The sequence below is a fragment of the Herpailurus yagouaroundi genome, unplaced genomic scaffold (assembly GCF_014898765.1).
Source record: "Herpailurus yagouaroundi ecotype Mexico unplaced genomic scaffold, PumYag 193, whole genome shotgun sequence".
Lineage (NCBI taxonomy): Eukaryota > Metazoa > Chordata > Mammalia > Carnivora > Felidae > Herpailurus > Herpailurus yagouaroundi.
This window is the reverse complement of record NW_024412424.1, coordinates 1,786,061-1,805,840: the sequence shown is the minus strand read 5'-3', so window position 1 is coordinate 1,805,840 and position 19,780 is coordinate 1,786,061. Positions and strand designations below refer to the sequence as shown.

Sequence of the window (19,780 nt, the reverse complement as noted above, 5' to 3'; positions counted from 1 at the left end):
CTGGAGGAGCAGAGGAATAAGGGGCGGTCCCAGAGGCAGGAGAGCTGGGCAGAGGCTGGAAGCTGCACCAGGGAGACCACAGGGAGGCCTAGGTGGGCCACGGCCACGGGACCCCTGCCCAAGCCGTGGCTGACACCGACAGGAGATTAACCTAGTCCCTCACAGGGGAACCGAGGCCACAGAGACGAGGCAGGGGTGCCACCGGCTCTCACTATCCCGTACACTTTGAAGCTAAAGTCTATTCACTAACCATCAGTGACACCACGTGCCTGCCTAGGGCAGACCAACCCCTGAGACTGGGGATTCCAAGGAGTCGGAGAGCCTCTGGGGACTCGGTCCACCACAGCACCACCGAGAGCAAGCTTGCATCTTGTGAGCACCTGCCTTGTGACCACAGGGACTCAACACAGGCGTAAATGCCACCCAAAGCTGGGAGGAAAAGCCCCTTGGCCCCACAGGGCACAGCTCGGTGGTGACCCCCAGAACCTTCCACCGTGGGAGGCGCCGGGCGGCCCAGGCTGGAGCAGTCTGGCTCAGGCAGGGACCTCCACGGTGATAACCTGGTGGCACCCCATAAAGCCTGGCATTCCTTCCAGCTCCACAGCCCAACCCCTCACCGCCCTCAAGGCTGTAGCGCTCAGCTCCCAGGCCACGGCCCCCACTTGGGGCTGGTGGGTGGGGAGAAGCAGCGTTCCCCCTGGCCTCAGGCCCAGTGTTTGAGGCCTCAAACCTTCTGCCTGGAGCCTGAATGCCCTCTACGTCTCCAAGCTCGGGCCCAAACCCAGCCTGGCTGACAGCCCGCCAGTGGCTGTGTAACTTGCTGACCGACAGCTCCGGGGCTGGGCATTCCTCAGAGCTCCATGTGCCTCGTCTCTGAACCAGGGGCGCTCAAGGCCATGCCACCTGGGCGGTCTCCATAGTGACCGGTGGGCACACCACCCTGACTCAAGGCATCCAGGGTGTGGGGCTGACCACAGTTACGTCCTTGGCAACACGGACCATCTCTCAGGGGTGTCCTGGTCCTTCGGGACACCTTGACAGGTGAGGCATGGGGGGTGGGTCCAGGCAGGTCTTGGCTCTGAGCGAGGCGGCCACAGCAGGCCCGTGAGAGAATCCAGTGGGTCCCAGGGCCCCGGCATGTGGGGGGGCCCTCTTGGCTCCTCTTGGTGGTGATGAGACGACTCTCAGTGACTCCGTCCTCTGGGGCTGAGGCATACGGAGCCAAGACGCGAGGTCGAGTAGGAAATATCCTTTTATTGGGGTGGACACGGAGCACGCACTAGTCCATGATAAAATGACTTAAGAGAAAGATCCGGAAATGCCGACTTCTCCCCCTGGCACACATTCAGAGCAAAGCCTGGGCACGACACAGGTCCAAGCCAAGTCTGTAAGGCCCGGACCGGAGAGCAGGAGCAGAGAGAAGGGCTCCCACGCATGCTGCCGGGCCACAGCAGGGCCCCGGCTCTAGGCCCTTGCAGACACGCTCTGGTTTTTCCGGAGGAGAACTGGGGGCTTGTGGGGGCACAAAGGGGGTTCTGGGGGGGGAGGGGTTGTGAATAACAATGTTTTTTAAAAAGCATCTACCAACATCACACTACTGGGTCTGACGTCCCCTTTAACCATCGCTTGGTACATTTTACAGCATAAATAAAAACTCAAGGAAAATAAATACATCGGCTCCTATGAGGTTGGAAGTGGTATGGATTGTAGGGCGGGGGGGCGGGCCGGTGGGGGGCAGGGTGGGGGGCGCTTACACAAGGCGGGCGGGCGAGGAGCAGACAAGACAGGAGGCGCCTGTGGGGAGCGAGAGTCTTAAGTGTCCTCGTGCATGTCCGGGCTGTCGGTCCGTGCGACCTTGCGGGGGGGCGCCGAGCTCTCACCCTCAAGGTCCACTTGCTCCTGGTCTCTCTTCTTGGCGGCGTTCTGAGAGGCAGGGCAAAAGGGGGGGCGCGTAAGTCTTCATCTGGGTGAGCCCCTGAAAACCTGCTGCCAGGCCTGCGGCTGGGCACTCAGCCCAGGGCCTCCCCTGCCTGCCGGACCGCCCCGGGCTAAGCCACAGTCTTCGGGACCGCCAGCCTCAGACTGCCAGGCATTTCCCGGGCCCTGTGAAGAGTCACCACGGCCGGCCGGCCATGACCCACGCTCTGCATGGAACACTCTGGGGAATAAGCCACCCAGCCAGAGGGCAAAGAGCACCCATGAGCCACCCAGGGAAGGTGTGCATTGCCACGGAAGAGGAAAGCAGGCCTGTGTGGGAAAATCTCCTTTCCCCCACGGTGGGAACCCAGGTCTGCCGGGGCTGGGGAGGAGGACAGGGTGGGCCACGCAGCTGAGATTTTCAGAGCAGTCACTTCATCATGGGGTCCTCCTCCAACCTCACCCACGGCAGGCCGCTGTCTGATGCTCAGTGTTAGGCAAAACCCCCCAGACTGACTGTGTTGCAGAATGCACGCGAGTTTTCATTAAAGAAAAAGAAAAAAATGTCCTGTGTAAAAAGGCAGCCTCGGGATGGGGGTGGCAAGACCTTTCACTGCAACTACACCCTGTTGTGTTGCCTGGAATTTTTTTTTTTTTTAATGTTTAGTTATTTTTGAGAGAGAGAGAGAGAGAGAGAGAGCGCAGGGGAGAGGCAGAGAGAGGGAGACAGAAGATCTGAAGTGGGCTCTGTGCTGACAGCAGAGAGCCCAATGCGGGCTCGAACTCACAAACCACAAGATCATGACCCGAGCCAAAGTCAGACACTTAACCGCCCGAGCCGCCCAGGCGCCCCATATTGCCTGGAACTTTAATCATGTGACATTTCACCATTAAACAAAGGTTTTCGGCAATAACACTAAAGTCTGTTTGCTGCCCGGGCCATGCTGGCGGGCTGTGGAGAGCCAGGCCTCAGCGGCAGTCACGAGACATCCCCCACTCAGAGCCCCTCTGCTGGCCATCACCGTTGCCATGAGTTCCGGCACCTGACCCCAGGCACCTTACCTTTTTGTCCCATTGCTGATGTAGGTAGCGCAAAAGGATGTTTGTCTTTTCTGTCACAATGACTGAGGAGAAAAGGCGGAGAGAGTTGCAGGAAGAGGCTGCAGGTGGCCCAGCCCCCACCCCGGCCTGCGCTGCCCCTCCCAGGACAGGCCCTCGCCCGCCCCTCCCTGGTCTCCAGCCTGGCTCTGCCTAAGTGACTGCGTGGGAACTCCGAGTCTGCACCCCCAGCACGGGAGAGCTCGGGAAGCCTGGTGTTTTTGCTCCAACACACAGCTACTACCGGGGGCCTGAGCCGGCTGCTCCAGCTGGGCCCCTGCTTCCTAGGGAGCCCCGGGACCTCCGCCGCACTTGGGGCTCCACCCCCAGGTCAGGGAAGGAAACCCGGCACACGGGTCCAGGCAGACCAGGAACACAGACCTGTACAGCTGTGCCCCGGTGAGCACAGAACCCACCCAGCAAGGTCCAGGTAGGTTCCTTTCACAATTAAAATAAAACACAACCACGATAACCTTCAGGTCGTCCTGCTCTGCGCGCTCTGTGCCTTTCTCTGCGGGCCCCTCCACCTGGCCGCCCCCCTCCCTGAGCTGCCCACCCCAGGCTGGGCGGGGACCCCTCCCCACAGTACGCGGCTCAGGGTCTGCGACGCGGTGCTGGCAGGGGACACCCAAACTCATGGGAGGTGAAGGGGAGGGGGCCGGCGAGCAGCAGATGAGAGCTAACGAGGGCCCCCTCGGGGCCGCATGTGGACGCCAGCATGTGGAGATCAGGAGGCTCCCGGAGAAAGCCAGGCTTCCAGCTGCTGACAGGCATCCCGGAGCTCACCACCCACACCGCCCTGGGGCCCTTCCCCTCGGCAGCCAGGCCGAGACAGGCTGACAGAGGCCACTTACTCTGTTCAGATGGGTACTCCCGCGTGGGCAGGTAGACTGAGGGACGACGGTTCTGCAGGAGAGTCGGGGAGTGAGGAGAGCAGGTGGGCTGCCTGGGGTCCCCCACCCCTCACCTGGGCACCCACCCTCCCACAAAGACAACGGTGTGCAAGGATGTGGGCGGGGCTGGGCTCGAAGACCAGCCTGCGTTCCTGGCGGGACCTCGACGGTGTGTCCATGTCGTGCCCTGCCCCCGCCTCCCCCACCCCGGCAGCTCCAGAACCACTCCCAGCGCCCAGAACGCGTACTCACCGAAGCTTTGCACACAGAGTCGGCGTGAAATCGACTAAAATTGCTTTTGTTGTAGACAGGCAGGCCTTTCAAAAAATCTGCCTAGAAGACAGGGAAGATGGTAAGTGAGACAGGGCAGCAGGTCGGGCCATCCCTGGGGTGCCCGTGGGACTGGGCTTCCAGCTGACTTCCAGTTTCCTTCCTCAGGTCCTCCCATGACGTTTTCCAGAATGCACCCTTAAGCTGGCTACCTGAGGTGCACACTATTGGGACCAGAAGAAAGTAGCCCTGGGATAAGTGAGCGTTCTCTTCTGGGGTCCTCACAACAGCCCTGTAACCAGCTGAGAGGGGGGAGAATGGAGGCTGAGCAAGGAACAGGGCAGGGAGTCGAACCCGGGCCCAGACCTTCCCTCTGTGCTTGCTGAATATTAAACACCTGGTCTCGTTTCCACATATCCACTATCCCAGAGACCTGGGAGGGAAAAGGGCTCGGCTACCCTAAAAAACCCTGTGGGCCAGAGTGACCGTAAACAGGGGTGGGGGAGCAGGGCCCTGGGTGAAGGGGAGAGGGCAGCCGGGACACAGGCTGCTGCTGTACGGACACGGGAACCCAGGGTCAAATGAGCTCCCGAGTCCTAAGAAAACTCAGAAATCCAAGTCTTAGCACGCCGTCACCAGGTTGTTCAAGGTGGCTGGGCTTTTCAGAAAATGCTGTGTGGACCGAAGCAGACAGGTCTGTGAACAAGAGTCAGCTCAGGGGTTGCTCCTGGGGTCCACCGACCTGGAGGCCGCTCCGCGAAGGGAGAATGGCCCGTCCGTGGCACGGAGCCAGCACCAGAATTCATTCACAGCCCTGACCTATCGAAAGTCCTTCTTCTCTGACACTTTGGCATGAGCTGGGCAAGAAAGGGTGAGCTTTCTGGAGGGGAAAGGCCCTGATTCTGGGCAGGAAGTGACTCTCAGCCATAAGACGGGGGCGATAAAGGCCAGTGAGAGCCAGGTCCACCTCAGGACACTGAGGCACGAGAGCCTGAGGGATGCTTGGGGAAGGATGATGGCCAAGAGTTTGGGGTGACTTCTTAGCAGAACAGGAGGGCGGCGCTGTCATCAAGCCTGGAGTGGGGCAGGTGGGCAGGGGTTCCTCACATGGCCCGCCAGGGGCTGGAGTCACCCCATAATAAAGACGAGGAAATGGAGGCAGAAAGGTCACATGGTCCTCATCTGCGTTCACCCAGCCCCACCAAGAAAACAAGAAACCAGATTTTACCCAGGTTCACCCAACCTCAGAGGCCAAGCTCCTTGTTTACACGACATGCCAGTGCCTCAGTTTCCCTTCCTGAAAACCAAGGCCTCAGAGGCCCTGCAGGTCACATTAACCCTCCCTTGGGAGATCCATCCGCATACCTGAGCCAGAGCTCAGCAACCTCAGGGAAGCAGCTGTCCAGGTGATGCCCCCCAGCCTCTAGGGCAGGTGAGAGCAGGTGTTCCCACCTCTGTAGGGCCCAGCCCTCCCTCTCCTGGGCCCTAGCGAGACCTCGGCGGCACAGACCAGCTAGGGAAGCTGGAGTGTGGGTCAGCCTCCCCCACCCACTCAGGAGGCGTGACGTCTGGGTGACCCACTGCCCTGGAGCCAGCTCAAAGCCCCTCAAATTTGCCTCCTCCATCCCAGGACCCCTGCCCCAATTCCACCCCAGACGGCGGAGCCAAATTCATCCATCCAGCAAGGTTTTCCTCAAGCTCCTACTATGTGGCAGGCCCTGCACCAGGCAGCGGGGCCCTGTGGGGGGAAGGCACAACAGACCCGCTCTCGGCCCTGGGAAGCACGGAGTACACAGGGACACAGGTGAGACTCGAAGAGCTGGTGAGTGCTGAGTGGCCATGAGGACAGGGTGTCGGGAGGGGACTGTGAGATCCAGGACAGCACTGGGGAAAGCTGTGACTGATTTGGGGGCTCAGGAAGGGCTGCCCAGAGGCAATGATGCAGGCACTGAGACCTGAAGGGTGACGAGGGGCTCCTGTCCCTGCTCAAGCCCCTCCAAAGCCCTGGCTCGGCTTGGCCCATGCTGTCCTCCTGCCACAAAGCCCCTCCATCTGTGCTGATCCTGGGCCACCCTCGCAGAGTGCCCCTCCCTCCTCCATGCCGGAAACACCCACCAACCTCTCTGCTCAGCTCCAAACCCCCTCGCCCCCTTCCCTCTCCCCACGCCTTGAGAACCTCTGCTAGAGCCAAAATCACACCCCGATGAGGTCACTCGTTTCTATGTCCATCTCCCTCGCTGGACTGGCTCCTCCCTGAGGGCAGAGGGCAGGGCAGGGCTGTCTCCATCCTGGACCCCTGGCAGGGCTCACATGGAGCCAGGTGGCAGAGTGGTGAGAGGTGCAGAAACCCCACAACCTGCACTCAATCCTGGCCGGGCCCCTCACTGGCTGGGTGACCTGGGGCAAGTGGCCCCCCAGCCCGGGAAAGAGTTTCTCACAGAGCTCCCTTGAAGGCCAGCTGTTAGCATCAGTGTGTCTGTGCTGAATAAATGAATGAAGATGGGATGACCGGTACTTCCTGTCAGCCAAGCAGGAAAACAAGGCCTCGGGCACAGGAGAGAAATCCTCACGCCAGCCGGCCAAATCCTAGCCAAAGCTGGGCCCAGAAGCTGTGCACCTGGCTCAGCAGACAGTCACCGAACATGTGTGTGCCATCCCCAGGCAGGCAGTCCACCAGTGAACCCACCCAAAGAGAGAGGAAAAGAAATAATGTGCCAAGAGAGGAGAGACAAGGGGCCTCCTGAAGTCAGGAAGGGCTCCTCTGAGGGGGTGATGTTCACAGGAGAAAGAACATTCCAGGCAGAAGGAGCAACAGATGCAAAGGCCCTGGGGTGGAAGGGACTCAGAGTGTGGGGACATGAAAACAAGGACAGTGTGGCTGGAGCTGGCAGCAGAGATGAGAAGAGTAGAGATGAGATCACAGAATTAGACGGCGCCTTGGGGGCCAGGGGGCAGCTGGGGTCTCATCTGGGTTACAAGAAACCCCCAGAGTGGGGCACCTGGGTGGCTCAGTCGGTTAAACATCAGACTTCGGCTCAGGTCAAGATCTCACGGGTTCCTGAGTTGGAGCCCCACTTGGGGCTCTCTGCCTTCAGCGCCGAGCCTGCTTCAGATCCTCTGTTCCCACCCACGCCCGCCCCTCCCCTGCTCAGACTCCTGCACAAACTTTCCCTCTCTCTCTCAAAAATAAACATTAAGAAAGAAAGAAAGAAAGAAAGAAAGAAAGAAAGAAACCCCTAGAGTATCTTATATGCTAGAAACTGGTATAATGAGATTTACATTTTAAGTTACAAGCTCGCTCTGGTTCTGGGTGAATTACAGGCTGCCGGGGTGGGGTGGGGGAGGGGGGGGCAGGATGGAGGTAAGGTTACCAGGGAAGAGGCTGGGGCGGGGGCGTCCAGACAAGTGGTGGCAGGGCCTAGACCAGGGTAGGGAACTGTGGACGAATTCAGGATGCAAAGATCCTAGAGGCAAAGCCATCAGAACTTCTTACGGACTGGACGTGGGGGACGAGATTGCAGCAATGAATCAAGGGACAACGCCCAGGCTTGGGGACCCACATGCTAAGGACCCACTTTCCCCTCTCCTACTTCTTTTGCCTATCCCTCACCACATCCCGTGGGTTGTGGGCTCGGGCCCTGGGTCCAGGGACCACGGGGTTTTGACTTGCCCTGCAAAAGCTTGCATCACCTCTGTCAGCTCTGGGGTGGGGGTGGGGCCTTCAGCACAACTCTGATGCCAAGTCACCATCCCCCTCTGCAGGCTGGGGGACGGACCCCAAAGAACCACTACAGCCAAAGCCAGGATGAGCGCATGGCCCAACCAGCTGGCATTATTCCCACCTCAAGATGAGAAGCCAGCTGGGAGAAGATGTCACCAGCCCCAAGTCACCCAGCTCATCTGTTGAGCGTTCACTGTCCTAAGCCCTTCACGAAATCAGTTCTCTCAATTGTCACAACTCGATCAAGTCTGGACTATTGCTACCTCCATTTAACGTAGAAAGGCCTGGGATCGGAGAGATGAAGTTGCTCCCTCCTAGGGGCAGGTCCGGGCCCGGAATCCTGGGGGTGGGATCAGGGCTCTGGGGGACCTGGGCAGTCTGTGATGTCGCACTTCCTTTGGCTACAAAGCCCCACATGTCACGAAGTCAAGCCCCCTCCCCCGCCCCAACGCCCAGGCCAGCTTCCCAAATCCTCATGAACTGGAGACACCCAAGCCGGGGAAGCTGAGGACAAGGCCTGAAATGGGGGGTCTCGGGAGACCCCCATCCCCACCCCCACCGATTTCCGGGGGAGCAGCGACCCGGAAATGAATGGGTTGTCAGGGCCTGGAAGCCTACATGGGGTCAGGGGTCGGAGAGAAGGAGCTGGGGTGGGGTCAGCAGGAAGCTCACAGCAGGGTCCCGAGGTTGAAGGTTATAGGGCAGAGCGAGAGGCGGGGCGGGGCCTGAGGGGGCCGGGCTGGGAGGTGAGGGGCTTCAGGGATTACTAAAGGTGGGTGGGCCCGCGGCGCCATTTTGTCGAACGGAGGGGGAGTACGGGCCCGGCAGCCTCTCTCACCATCTTCTGTTTCCTCCGTCGCTGCCTCAGCCACCGCCTCAGCCACCGCCGCCGCCACCACAGCCGCCTTCTTAGCCGCCGCCGCACAGTAACTTCCAGCCACGGCACAGCCCACACTGATGGCGCCGCCGCCCCCCCCTCATTGGCTTGCACTCTAGCCCCGCCCCAAGGATAGCGGCCTCTGCGCGCTTCCATTGGCCAGATCCCACTAAGTCACGCGTCCATTGGCCACCACACCTCCTCCTTTGGTGGTCAAGTTCGGTCGAGGAAGCAAAACCCCGCCCGGGAATTGGAGGCGAAGGCGCAAAATCCGGAAGTGGGCGGAGGCCGTGCCCCCGAAGTCTCTTGGGATTTGTAGTCCACAACTCCGGGAGGTTCCGCTAGTCTCTCGACTTTCTAGCGTTTACTTCACTTTTTCATGTGGTGACTCATGGAGTTTCCACAGCAGCCCCGGAAGACAGGGACCCACCGTAACACTCCCAGCCTCCTCCCCAGGGCCCTAATCTGTTAACAGATCTAAACTGTTCTGCACTTGCTGCTTAATATCTTTCAACCGACAGCTCAGATTCTCTTGTCCAAATGCCCCCGTGGCTCCCCAGTCCCCCAGGGATGCAGTCCCATCTCCCTGGCCCCGAATTTTGGAACCCTCCGGCATCTCTCAGGCACCTTTTATCTTGACACCTGGGTCTAATCCCTTCTCCCTTTGGGCCCTCCCAGATCCTGGTACTTCTCCCAGGAAGCTTTCTCTGATTTCATTCTTCCCAAGTCTAAGCCAGGCACTTCCTCTAGAGTCCCACAGCCCTCGCAATCCTCCTCTCAGCCCTGACTCCGCTGTCTCCGAGCTGCCTGGGTACAAATCAAGTGCTCCTACCCTGCCCACCAGACTGATAGCCTGCCAAGGATAAGGACCCGACACCCAGTACATAGGAAATACTCAGTAGTGTTAAGTGGAAACTATGAAGTATTATTATTCCAACAACACAGCAAAGGAGAAACAAGCACCTCAATTCATAGAAGCCAAATGAGCCTCAGAGGGTTAAGGTCTTTGCTCAAGGTCATACAACGCATCCCCAAGGAGCAAGTGAATTCCAACACCAACCCCCTCCCCACAAGCCTCCCCAGACCTGTGGAAAATTATGACAGGTAGAAGACAAATGGAAATTCGGACATTTATTAGACACTTAATGGTATTAAGGAACAACGTTAACCATTTTTTTAGGTGTGACAAGTTGTTTTGGTTAGGTTCTTAAAAGGCCTGTCACCAGGCCCGGAGTGTTTAAAAAGGCTTTTTCTAGAAGAGATGCATTCTGATATACTTACAGAAGAAATAACCCGATGCCTGAGATTTGCTCCAAAATAACACAGGAGGGGGCAGGTGGGTTGTGGGTAACTGGTGGTCAGAGCTGTGTACAGAGTACACGGGGTTCACTGTGCTATTCAGTGGGCTGTTGCCGTGTGTTCAAAATTCTTCCTAATTCAAAAATCGTAGAAAGGGACTAGGTCTGACTTCCTACTCCCACTCTCAGTCCAGCCCCAGACTTCTCCCCCTGGGCCAACCCCACAATTTGAGGTGCACGCATGTCTTGAGTCGTCCGGGCTCCCCACAAAAGCAACAGCAAGAGAGGTCCCAGGAGAGACAAAGGCTTTAATGGGGGTCCCGCGGTCGGCGTCGCAATCCTCAATGGCTCAGAGACTTCCGGCCTTTGTGCATGCGGCGAAGGATGACCTGGACGCCCGCCGGCGTGCTCAAGCGCCGGATCCAGCCGTGTTTGTGCTTGCGTTTGATGTTGCTCGGCTGATACTCGTTCCCGCGCGCCTTTCCCCGGCTCTGCTGGGCGGCGAGGAGTCCCCAGGCGTCGGGGAGTCCCAGCCAGGCCCGGGGCTGGAGCCACCTGCGGGGGTAGAGAGACGGTGCGAAAGGTCAGAGGGGGAGCTCTGTGACTTCGGCGTGACGCTCAACCAGTCTGGAGCCTCGGCTTCCCTATCCGTGCCGGGACGGAGCCTGGCTGCAAGAGGCGCTCCATAAAGGCGCAAGTGGTTGGCAAGTCATGTTGTCCGTATACAGCTGGCACCAGCGCAGGACACCGCCGTTACTTCCAAATTTGGGGAAGGATCCCCGTAAGGACTCACCTCAGGCGGCCCAACTGGCGACCTAGGGATCCGACCAAGAAAGCCATGTCCAGCCGCACGTCGCGCGGTCCCCACGCCGGCTATTCCAAAGCTTATAGGCTCTGCCGCTGCAGTGCGAAAACTTATGGGAAATGTAGTTTCTCCTACAGCGGAGCCCAATGGCCACGGGGTCCTCCTGGAGTTGCAGTTCTGCGCCTGCGTCCCATCTGTCTGCGCTTCCTTGCCGGCAAGGGAGTGTACTTCTTCATGTCGACCAACAGGTGGCAGACGAACGGCACCTCTTCGGCATGCGCCTGCGTACAAGACGTTGCTGGGAGCCGTCGTTCCTTCTCCCGTCGACCAGCAGAGGGTGCCGGGAGGTGACCGTGGGCGCAGCTGGGGGCAGCCTCAGGAAACGGCTGGTTGATCCTCCTTCCCCAGCAGGAGGCAGGCAGATGGCACACAGCTGGCTGGCAGCATTTCTAAGGGCCCAGCCAAGTCTCTGCTCTTTGGCGGGGTGCCCAGGAGACCTGAATTGATGTTGGCCGGATGTCCTTGGGGTGGTCCCTGCTCCTCTCGGGGATTCAGTTTCTCAGTGAACTCATGCGTTTCAAGCTTGCCCTTGGTGGTGGCTCCATTCAGGCCCTAGAAAATTTTTTTCTAATACTCATATCTGAGCCCTTTCCCTTCTCACACAGCTTCTATGGCTCCCCATTGCCCCATGAAAAATACCCAGCTCCTCTGGCAAGCATATGAAGCCCTACACACACACACACACACACACACACACACACACACACACAAATTTCAGCGACACTTTCCAATGCCTGATGTTCCCCTATTCATCTCCCCCGTCCCCATTCATCTTTTAAAATCCTCGGACATTTTCCTCTTCCCCAACCCCCTCCCTCCCTTTGGCCCAACCGTGCCCCCATATAGCTCTCCCCAGACTCTCCCAAAAGCCCAGGGACCCCTCAAGGGCCAGGCTTGGGGCTGAGTCGCTGCAGGCTCCCCAGAATCTCCCAACTTGGAGGGCCCAGAGAGGGGCGAAGGGGACTGTTTACTGCATGAATCAACTGTAGTCTCCCAGGAGCACCCTGAGTGGGCAAGAGTGGGTGGTGGGACCTAATCCAGCTCTGGCAGCAAATTCCAGGAGCTGGGAGTGTGCAAGGAATGGTTAACCCCTTGTCCTCTGAAGTCCATCCTACCTGCACTATCACTTAGCAAACCACTACTAAGTGAGTAGTATTATACTACTAAACCAGTACAATAATCGTGTCAATAATGTATCGAGCACTTATCGTGCTGGGTTTTTAGCTGCATAGCAAACTCAGGGGATTAATTTCATAGAGAAATAAGGAGTCTCAGAAAAGTGGCTGGCCCAAGGTCACATATCAACAAAGGGCAGAGACTGAATTTGAACCTTGCGATCTCTGACTCCAGCTGGGACCACGGAGTCACCGGTTAAATTGACCAACGGTTAAACTGGCTCGTCTGTGAAATTCCAATTCATCTGTTTAAAGGTTTAACGAATAATAATTTCCGGGACTTGATATCACAAAGCCGTGGTTTTAAGTCCACTTCTGCCCTACAGTCCCACATCTTGCCTTGTGACTTTGTGCCCTTCATGAGCCTCAGTTTCCCCACCTGAAATTGGAAAGATCTGGGAACCTCTAGAACAGAAAGGTCAGCACAGAGAGAGGACCATGGGGCCCCCTTTGGAGGGTACAGGGCAGTTTGGAGGCAGAGGCTAGCCGAGGGGATCCTCTTTGCAGTAAAGGGCTCCAGCTGCTACCTCCCAGGAGCTCCGCAGACCCCAGTTTGGGCCCCTTTCTCGGCCTTGGGGCCAGGCCCAATCCCTCCCTCCACCTTGTTAAGCCCCTAAAGGGGGCGGGGTCGTTACTTCATGAGCCCGCCTCCATCCCCGAGCTGCGGCCTATGATTGGCAGTCTAACTAGGCCAGGTCGGTTCATAGCTGTGATTGGCCGAGGTGCCTGACCGTCGGCATGCGGCCCTCCCCCCCCCGGAGAGAGAATTAAAGGGCCGGCTCTCTGAGCGGCCGCGGGATGCCCCCGCGCTGACCGCCGTGGGCCCGAGGCTGCCCGCGTAGACGCGCCTGGGTCGACCCCGTGCCACCATGTAAAACGGCGCCGCAGGCGGACGCAGGATTCTCCGCCCGGGACCCCTCCGCCCTGCCCTGGGCTACGGGGCCCTCGATGAGGTGAGCGGGGAGTGGGCTCTGGGAGGGGGGACACGAGGTGCCCGGGGCTTCCACTTCGGAAGGGGGTGTGCACAAAGCCAGTGCTCGGGCTCTTAGGAACCCACGGAGCCCCAGTGGCCTCAACCCCGCCGCGGGGCTGACTAGCAACCGAGAGGCAGAGATCTGCCTCTGGGGAGGGGACCTGGCGTGGCGCATTTGCGTCCCCCTCCGCAATCCAGGGTTGGGATCTCAGTGGAGTGAGAGGCGAGACCTGCTCCCCCTCTATCATCAAGTCTGGGCCATCACAGGCCGTGCCTTTGGCGTGTCTTATCCCCAGGGCTCACAGGATGGGGACGGGGGTGGGGGGGAGGGGTTTGTCCCATCTCCAGGCCCTAGACAATGGGGGTGCGCTGCACGGGTATCCCCCTTGAGTTATGTAACAGCCTGTGGTTGCCATGGACACGGGGGGGGGGGTAGCCCAGGGAGCAGGATGGAGGCCTGGAGGCCCCCAGGGAGGGTTTTACCTTCTCCATCCTCATCACCTTTGGGGATTGTGTGTCAGACCCCCCAGAAACCAGAACACTGACTGGGGGTCGGGGGTTGGGGGGCGTACAGAGTGTCCGGGCTTCAGCTTGTCCCTCTGTGAAACAGACCCAGTCTGGGTCTCGGGGAGCTGGACAAGGCCTTTTGGAGCTCAGTCCCTAACTCCCTCCCTGAGGGCCTCACCTTTCAGGAGCCAGGTTCAGAGGCCTGGGATGGGGGCTCGCTGGAATCTGCACCTTTTTAGATGCCTTCAGAAGCATAAAGTAAGTTAGTGAGAGTGTGTGCATGAATGGATGGATGGATGGATGAGTGAATGAGTGAATGAATGAATGAATGAATGGGCTTAGGAAGCCATAACTGCTATAATCCTCAGCTGGGGGGGTCCTCATTTGCTACAATGTCTCCTCCTCCAAGAAGCATCCCCTGACTATACCACCTTCCCTATGGACACCTCTTGGGGTCAGCCATAGCCAGGTCCTTCTCTCCAGGATAGACTAGGTTAGCCCAGGAGGGTGGCCAGCCACCATGCAGGCACTGACTAGACTAAACGTCTTGGTGCTTGACTGGCTGTCGCCCTCCAAACACTGGGGGCCAGAAGGTACCTCCTAGCGCAGCTCACCTGCCCCAGGTGCAGGGATTGGGTGCTGTGGGGGTGGAGGGTTCCTCATGTAGATGACCCCTGAGATGGATGTGGCCCCACTTCCAGGACACGCCATGCTGACCGGGGTGACCGACGGGATCTTCTGCTGCCTACTGGGCGCACCCCCCAACGCTGTGGGGCCGCTGGAGAGCGTCGAGTCCAGTGATGGCTACACCTTTGTGGAGGTCAAACCTGGCCGTGTGCTGCGGGTGAAGCATGCCGGGCCTGCTCCAGCCCCCAACCCACCTCCACCACTGCCAGATGCTGCCCAGGGGGACCGGTCTGGCTTGGTCCGCTGCCAGCGCCGCATTACCGTGTACCGCAACGGGCGGTTGCTGGTGGAGAACCTGGGCCGGGCACCCCGTGCTGACCTCCTGCACGGGCAGAATGGCTCCGGGGAGCCGCCGGCCGCCCTAGAGGTGGAGCTGGCGGACCCGGCAGGCAGTGACGGCCGCTCGGGCTCGGGCAGCGCCGGAAGTGGCAGCGGTGGCCGCCGGCGGCGAACCCGGCGCCCCAAGCGCACCATCCACATTGACTGTGAGAAGCGCATCACAAGCTGCAAAGGTGCCCAGGCCGACGTGGTGCTCTTTTTCATCCACGGTGTGGGCGGCTCCCTGGCCATCTGGAAGGAGCAGCTGGACTTCTTTGTGCGCCTGGGCTACGAGGTGGTGGCACCCGATCTGGCCGGTCACGGGGCCAGCTCCGCGCCCCAGGTGGCCGCAGCCTACACCTTCTATGCGCTGGCAGAGGACATGCGCGCCATCTTTAAGCGTTACGCCAAGAAGCGCAACGTGCTCATTGGACATTCTTACGGGTGAGCCGACGCTGGGGCGGGGATGGGGGTGAGAGATGGGGGGGGGGGGGGGGAGGCGGGGGGGGGGGGGGGGGGGGGAGGCGGGGGCGGCCAGGACGGGACACCCCCTCGCCAAAACGCTGCTTCCTCTCCTTGAAAAAATCTCGTTAACATCTGTAACAAGATAGGGATTCCCGCCACTGCTATCGTTTCAAGCGGTGTTTCTCAGCCCCGGCACCGCTGGTATCTTGGGTTAGGTCTTTCTTCTCTGTGAGGGGCTTTCATGTGGCTGTTGGATGTGTGGCAGCGGCATCCCTAGCCTCTCCCCGCTGGTTGCCTCTGGCGCAACGGCCTGGTGATGTTCATGACAATCTGAAGCGTCTTCAAATATTGCCCCGGGTCCCCTGGCCGGCAGAATCACCCCTGGCTGAGAACCACTGTCTTCAAGTTCAAAAAGCAGTTGCTCTGAAGACCCCAAGGCCTCCAAGGAAGGGCTAATTAGAATCCTGTAAAGTCTTTTTCCAAGGACGCGGGTTGCTGTAATTTTCACTCTCCCTTAAAGGGGTGACAGATGGGGCGCCTGGGTGGCGCAGTCGGTTAAGCGTCCGACTTCAGCCAGGTCACGATCTCGCGGTCCGTGAGTTCGAGCCCCGCGTCGGGCTCTGGGCTGACGGCTCAGAGCCTGGAGCCTGTTTCCGATGCTGTGTCTCCCTCTCTCTCTGCCCCTCCTCCGTTCATGCTCTGTTTCTCTCTGTCCCCCAAAAATAAATAAACGTTGAAAAAAAAATTAAAAAAAAAAAAAAGGGGTGACAGATAATACCATCTAGCATTTAGGTGAGTGCTCACTCCATTGGAGACTGGACCTTGGTGCCTGATCACTGCCAAGGGGTACTCTTCTCTCCTTTTCTTTTTTTTTTAATAATTTTTTTTGAACGTTTCTTCATTTTTGAGAAAGAGAGACAGCGTGAGCAGGGGAGGGGCAGAGAGAGAGAGGGAGACACAGAATCTAAGCTGTCAGCACAGAGCCTGACGTGGGGCCCAAACCCACGAACCGTGAGATCATGACCTGAGCCGAAGTCGGACACTTACTGGACTGAGCCACCCTGGCACAGTTAAGCCCACCTCACTCTTGATCGTATCCTGTCCCTCTTTACAGCAAGGGTTGGCACATTTTTTCTCCCTGGACCAGAGAGTAAACATTTTAGGTTTGCAGGATGTATGGTCATCTCTGTTGGAACTTTACAACTCTACTTTCGCCATAGCAAAAAGACCAGCCATAATTGTAAACCAATGGGTGTGGCTGTGTTCCGGTAAAACTTTATTTGCTAAATAATTTACAAATGTACCCAACGGTGAACTTAGTTACTAGTTTACTAGTTTACTAGTTTACAAAACAGAATGGCTATAGCCCACAGGAACTGGGCCGCTGGGGGCTCTCTCTTCAGGCTGCACCTCTCCCCCTGCATAAGGCAGGCTGACATGCCACGTTCAGAAGCTGGAGACAGACTATCCTTAAAGGGAAGGGATACATAGGAAACAGGGACCTTCTCTGGGAAACCAAAGGATTTCATCGGATTGCTTCCTTAACACTTGACAATAAGTAACTCTTACCCCTTTGGGGGTCATGGTGGCTTTGAGAATCTGAGGAAAGTTCTGGATTTGGATCTTCTCTCCAAAAAAGAAGAAAAAAAAATTACCCTCAACACGTATATAGTTTTACAATTTGGGGGCATTTCAAATGCCACACCCATCCCTCCCATCCAGTGCCCATGGGCCCCCCGGGGAGGAATGTTGGCCCTCGAGGACCTGCCTCTGAGTGAGGGAGGGCATTAACTCCCTCACTTACTGCATCCTGCTGACTCCCACCCTTCAACCCTCCCCACCACCCCCCTCCCCACCGACAGTGTCTCCTTCTGCACGTTCCTGGCACATGAGTACCCAGACCTGGTGCACAAGGTGATCATGATCAACGGCGGGGGCCCCACGGCATTGGAACCCAGCTTCTGTTCCATCTTCAACATGCCCACGTGCGTCCTGCACTGCCTGTCACCCTGCCTGGCTTGGAGCTTTCTCAAGTGAGTGACCCTGGCCCTGGCCGACCCTGGCATCTCCCTGAGTTGGGTGGGACAGGGGGGGGGCTGTACTGCTGGACTGGCATTGGGGGGCACCCCTGGTGGCCCAAGCTGGCATGAGGGCTCCAGGAATGCCTCCCCACCACCAGGGCCGGCTTTGCCCGCCAAGGAGCCAAAGAGAAGCAGCTGCTAAAAGAGGGCAACGCGTTCAATGTGTCGTCCTTCGTTCTGCGAGCCATGATGAGCGGCCAGTACTGGCCCGAAGGTGATGAGGTCTACCATGCTGAGCTCACTGTGCCCGTCCTGCTCGTCCATGGCATGCACGACAAGTTTGTGCCGGTGGAGGAAGACCAGCGCATGGCTGAGGTAGGGCCTTGGCACCCTGGCCCCCACACCCCGCAGATCCCCCTGTGCGTGCACCCCAGGTGGACTCTGCCTTGTGCTCCAGCCCCAGGAAACTGAGAGCTAAGATTAAGGGAGGAATCCAGAACGTGGGGCTGCCCTGGACAGGTATTAGGTTACGTGCTTTCCCCATTGCACATCAAAGGTGCTCTTTACCGCTGGGGTTTGTATAAGTGACCAGGGACGCAATACAGAATTCTGGGAGAGGGTGGGCCAGAGGATCTTTAGGTCAGAGACTACCAGGAAAGTGTTGTGGGATCCCCAGCACTTGGAATAGCTCTGGATCAGCAGTTCTGAACCAGCAAGGATTCTGGCCCCCGGGGGACATCAGAAATGTCTGCGGCCTTTTTTTTTTTTTTAATGTTTATTTACTTTTGAGAGAGAGAGCACAAGCCGGGGAGGGGCAGAGAGAGAGAGGGAGACACAGAATCTGAAGCAGGCTCCGGGCTCCCAGCCGTCAGCACAGAGCCCGACACGGGGCTCGAACCCACCTGAGGTCATGGCCTGAGCCAAAGTCGGACACCCAACCGACTGAGCCACCCGGGTGCCCCTGAAATGTCCGCAGACTTTTCTGGTTGCCATGAATGGGGAGGAGGGGCTTTTGCCATCCGGTGGGTGGATGCCAGGGATGCTGCTCAACATCCTTTGATGAACAGAATGGCTTCACGGTAAAGAATGATCCCCTAACAAGTGTCAGGAATGCCAAGGTTAAGATTCCCGGCATGAGAGACCTTGCCTTTCTGTCTGTCTCAGGGCTTATCACCCAGCAGTGAATTTGCTCCCTACGGACATGAGGCAGTGTCTGGAGGCTTTTTAAAGTTGTCACACTGTGGACTGAGGGGAGTGAGACACTGCTAACTGGCATCTAGTGGGTCAAGGCCAGGGACGATGCTCAACATCTCACAGGGCATGGGACACAGCCCCCACCACGGAGAATGATCTGGCCCTAAATGTCAGTAGTGCTGGGGTTGAGAAAGTCTGCTCTGGACGTATCGTAGGCACCTAATAAATGTTGAATGAATACTGAGTCGACCTCCACTGGGGCGGCAGGCAATTCTCTGCGTCCAGCTTGGATGGAAGTAGAGGGATGAAGGGTAGAGCATAGGAGGGACTTCCTAACGCTGCAGGCGTGGTGTGGGGGTGGGCTTGGGTGCCCCACGAGGCACCATTCTACGTTGGCCACCCTGAGCCTGTGCCCCTCCCCGCAGATCCTGCTGCTGGCCTTCCTGAAGCTCATTGATGAAGGCAGCCACATGGTGATGCTGGAGTGTCCGGAGACGGTCAACACACTCCTCCATGAATTCCTGCTCTGGGAGCCCGAGCCCTCGCCCAAGGCCCTGCCCGAGCCCCTGCCCGCGCCCCCAGAAGAGAAGAAGTAGCCGCTGGGCCGGCCGGGCATCGGGCATCGCTTGGTAAGCCGCGGAGCAGCAGGAGGAAGCCAGGAGCAGCCCCACGTCCGCCGCGCGGACCACCTGGGCGGGCTGTTCGCTCCGGTGGGCGGAGTCAGGGTAGGGAGACGCCCCCAGGCCGGCTGGGTGGGGCTCGGCGTTCTCCGGAGCCAAGTGGATACACCGCTCTCCGCTTCCATCCTGCCGGACCCATCGGTGTTTGGGGCCGCAGCCAGAACCCCCGTGGAGGATGACCTTGTACAGAAGTCCCTGCCCCTCAACGCCACGGCCGAGGCAGGCCCCCCCACCCCCTCTCTGTCTTCCGTGTCAGCCGTGCTTGATCCTGGGACCCTCGGGGCCCCGCCTCATTGCCCGAGAACCCCCCTACCCCCCATTTCTTGGCGCTGGGAGCTATTGTTGCCCAAGGGAGAGGGGAGGGATGGGGGGGGCTGGCGCCACTGAACCTGCACATCTCAACGTGTAACTCAATAAAAAGAAGCGACAATCTGAGTCTCCGGACCTGTGCTGGGTGACCGCAGGCAGGGTCGTCCTGAGCCTGAGTTTCCCCATCTTGCAGGCTGGGCTGATGAGGGTCCCACCCACTCAGAGATGAACTGCAGAGAAGTAAGGGCGTTGGCTGTCCAGGCTTACTTCCCGAGTTCTCCCTCCCTCCTCAGAATGCAGGGGCTTCTTGGGCAGTATTCCCAGAGCAGAGACAGGTGGTGAGCTCCCCGTCCTTGGAAGGCAGGAGGCCGTCCAACTGAGGTTCATACAGCGGTTAAGGTGAGGATCAGTAGATGTTGCGTGGGTTGCAGTAGCCATAATTGAGTGCCACCTGTATACAAAGCTCTGTGCCAAGTGCCTGACACCATGTTCGTTGAGTTCCCTTTATCCCA

The 19,780-nt window shown here is 58.5% G+C and overlaps 3 protein-coding genes and 1 long non-coding RNA gene across 7 annotated transcripts; 2 read left to right on the top strand and 2 right to left on the bottom strand.

Annotated features, from left to right (window-relative positions):
• Window positions 1-1,234: 1,234 nt before the first annotated feature.
• Window positions 1,235-8,962, bottom strand: DDA1 (DET1 and DDB1 associated 1). 2 transcript variants are annotated; one of them, XM_040444870.1, is made up of 5 exons: window positions 8,738-8,962; window positions 4,161-4,241; window positions 3,870-3,921; window positions 2,980-3,041; window positions 1,235-1,923 (listed from the first exon to the last, which is right to left on the bottom strand). In XM_040444870.1, the coding sequence occupies exons 1-5, from the start codon at window positions 8,930-8,932 to the stop codon at window positions 1,813-1,815; spliced, it is 501 nt and encodes a 166-aa protein (XP_040300804.1). In that variant the 5' UTR covers window positions 8,933-8,962; the 3' UTR covers window positions 1,235-1,812. The 2 variants fall into 2 exon arrangements, with proteins under 2 accessions (XP_040300804.1, XP_040300805.1); XM_040444871.1 differs by lacking the exon at window positions 8,738-8,962 and adding an exon at window positions 8,163-8,260.
• LOC121010981 (uncharacterized) lies at window positions 3,071-4,594 on the top strand. The gene is made up of 3 exons (XR_005781446.1): window positions 3,071-3,445; window positions 4,123-4,260; window positions 4,347-4,594. It is a non-coding gene; the product is annotated as an uncharacterized LOC121010981 (long non-coding RNA).
• Window positions 8,963-9,892: 930 nt separating the features above from the next.
• MRPL34 (mitochondrial ribosomal protein L34) lies at window positions 9,893-11,173 on the bottom strand. Of its 2 annotated transcripts, none has more exons than XM_040444860.1 (2): window positions 10,868-11,173; window positions 9,893-10,629 (listed from the first exon to the last, which is right to left on the bottom strand). In XM_040444860.1, the coding sequence occupies exons 1-2, from the start codon at window positions 10,912-10,914 to the stop codon at window positions 10,416-10,418; spliced, it is 261 nt and encodes an 86-aa protein (XP_040300794.1). In that variant the 5' UTR covers window positions 10,915-11,173; the 3' UTR covers window positions 9,893-10,415. The 2 variants fall into 2 exon arrangements, with proteins under 2 accessions (XP_040300794.1, XP_040300793.1); XM_040444859.1 differs by lacking the exon at window positions 10,868-11,173 and adding an exon at window positions 10,729-10,861.
• A 1,690-nt stretch (window positions 11,174-12,863) lies between these two features.
• ABHD8 (abhydrolase domain containing 8) lies at window positions 12,864-19,394 on the top strand. 2 transcript variants are annotated; one of them, XM_040444858.1, is made up of 6 exons: window positions 12,864-13,067; window positions 13,780-13,852; window positions 14,296-15,043; window positions 16,927-17,097; window positions 17,244-17,460; window positions 18,705-19,394. In XM_040444858.1, exons 3-6 carry the CDS (start codon window positions 14,304-14,306, stop codon window positions 18,873-18,875), a joined length of 1,299 nt encoding a protein of 432 aa, XP_040300792.1. In that variant the 5' UTR covers window positions 12,864-13,067; window positions 13,780-13,852; window positions 14,296-14,303; the 3' UTR covers window positions 18,876-19,394. The 2 variants fall into 2 exon arrangements, with proteins under 2 accessions (XP_040300792.1, XP_040300791.1); XM_040444857.1 differs by lacking the exon at window positions 13,780-13,852.
• Window positions 19,395-19,780: the final 386 nt, after the last annotated feature.

Coding starts and splice junctions, on each gene's coding strand:
- DDA1 (XM_040444870.1), bottom strand. CDS start 8,932: ATGGAAGCGCGCAGAGGCCGCTATCCTTGGGGCGGGGCTAGAGTGCAA. Junction 3,922..4,160: donor ACTCTGTGTGCAAAGCTTCG/GTGAGTACGCGT, acceptor ACTCTCCTGCAG/AACCGTCGTCCCTCAGTCTA. Junction 3,042..3,869: donor GGAGTACCCATCTGAACAGA/GTAAGTGGCCTC, acceptor TTTTCTCCTCAG/TCATTGTGACAGAAAAGACA.
- MRPL34 (XM_040444859.1), bottom strand. CDS start 10,787: ATGACTTGCCAACCACTTGCGCCTTTATGGAGCGCCTCTTGCAGCCAG. Junction 10,630..10,728: donor TGCAGCCAGGCTCCGTCCCG/GCACGGATAGGG, acceptor CTACCCCCGCAG/GTGGCTCCAGCCCCGGGCCT.
- ABHD8 (XM_040444857.1), top strand. CDS start 14,304: ATGCTGACCGGGGTGACCGACGGGATCTTCTGCTGCCTACTGGGCGCA. Junction 15,044..16,926: donor CTCATTGGACATTCTTACGG/GTGAGCCGACGC, acceptor CCCCACCGACAG/TGTCTCCTTCTGCACGTTCC. Junction 17,098..17,243: donor CTGGCTTGGAGCTTTCTCAA/GTGAGTGACCCT, acceptor CCCCACCACCAG/GGCCGGCTTTGCCCGCCAAG.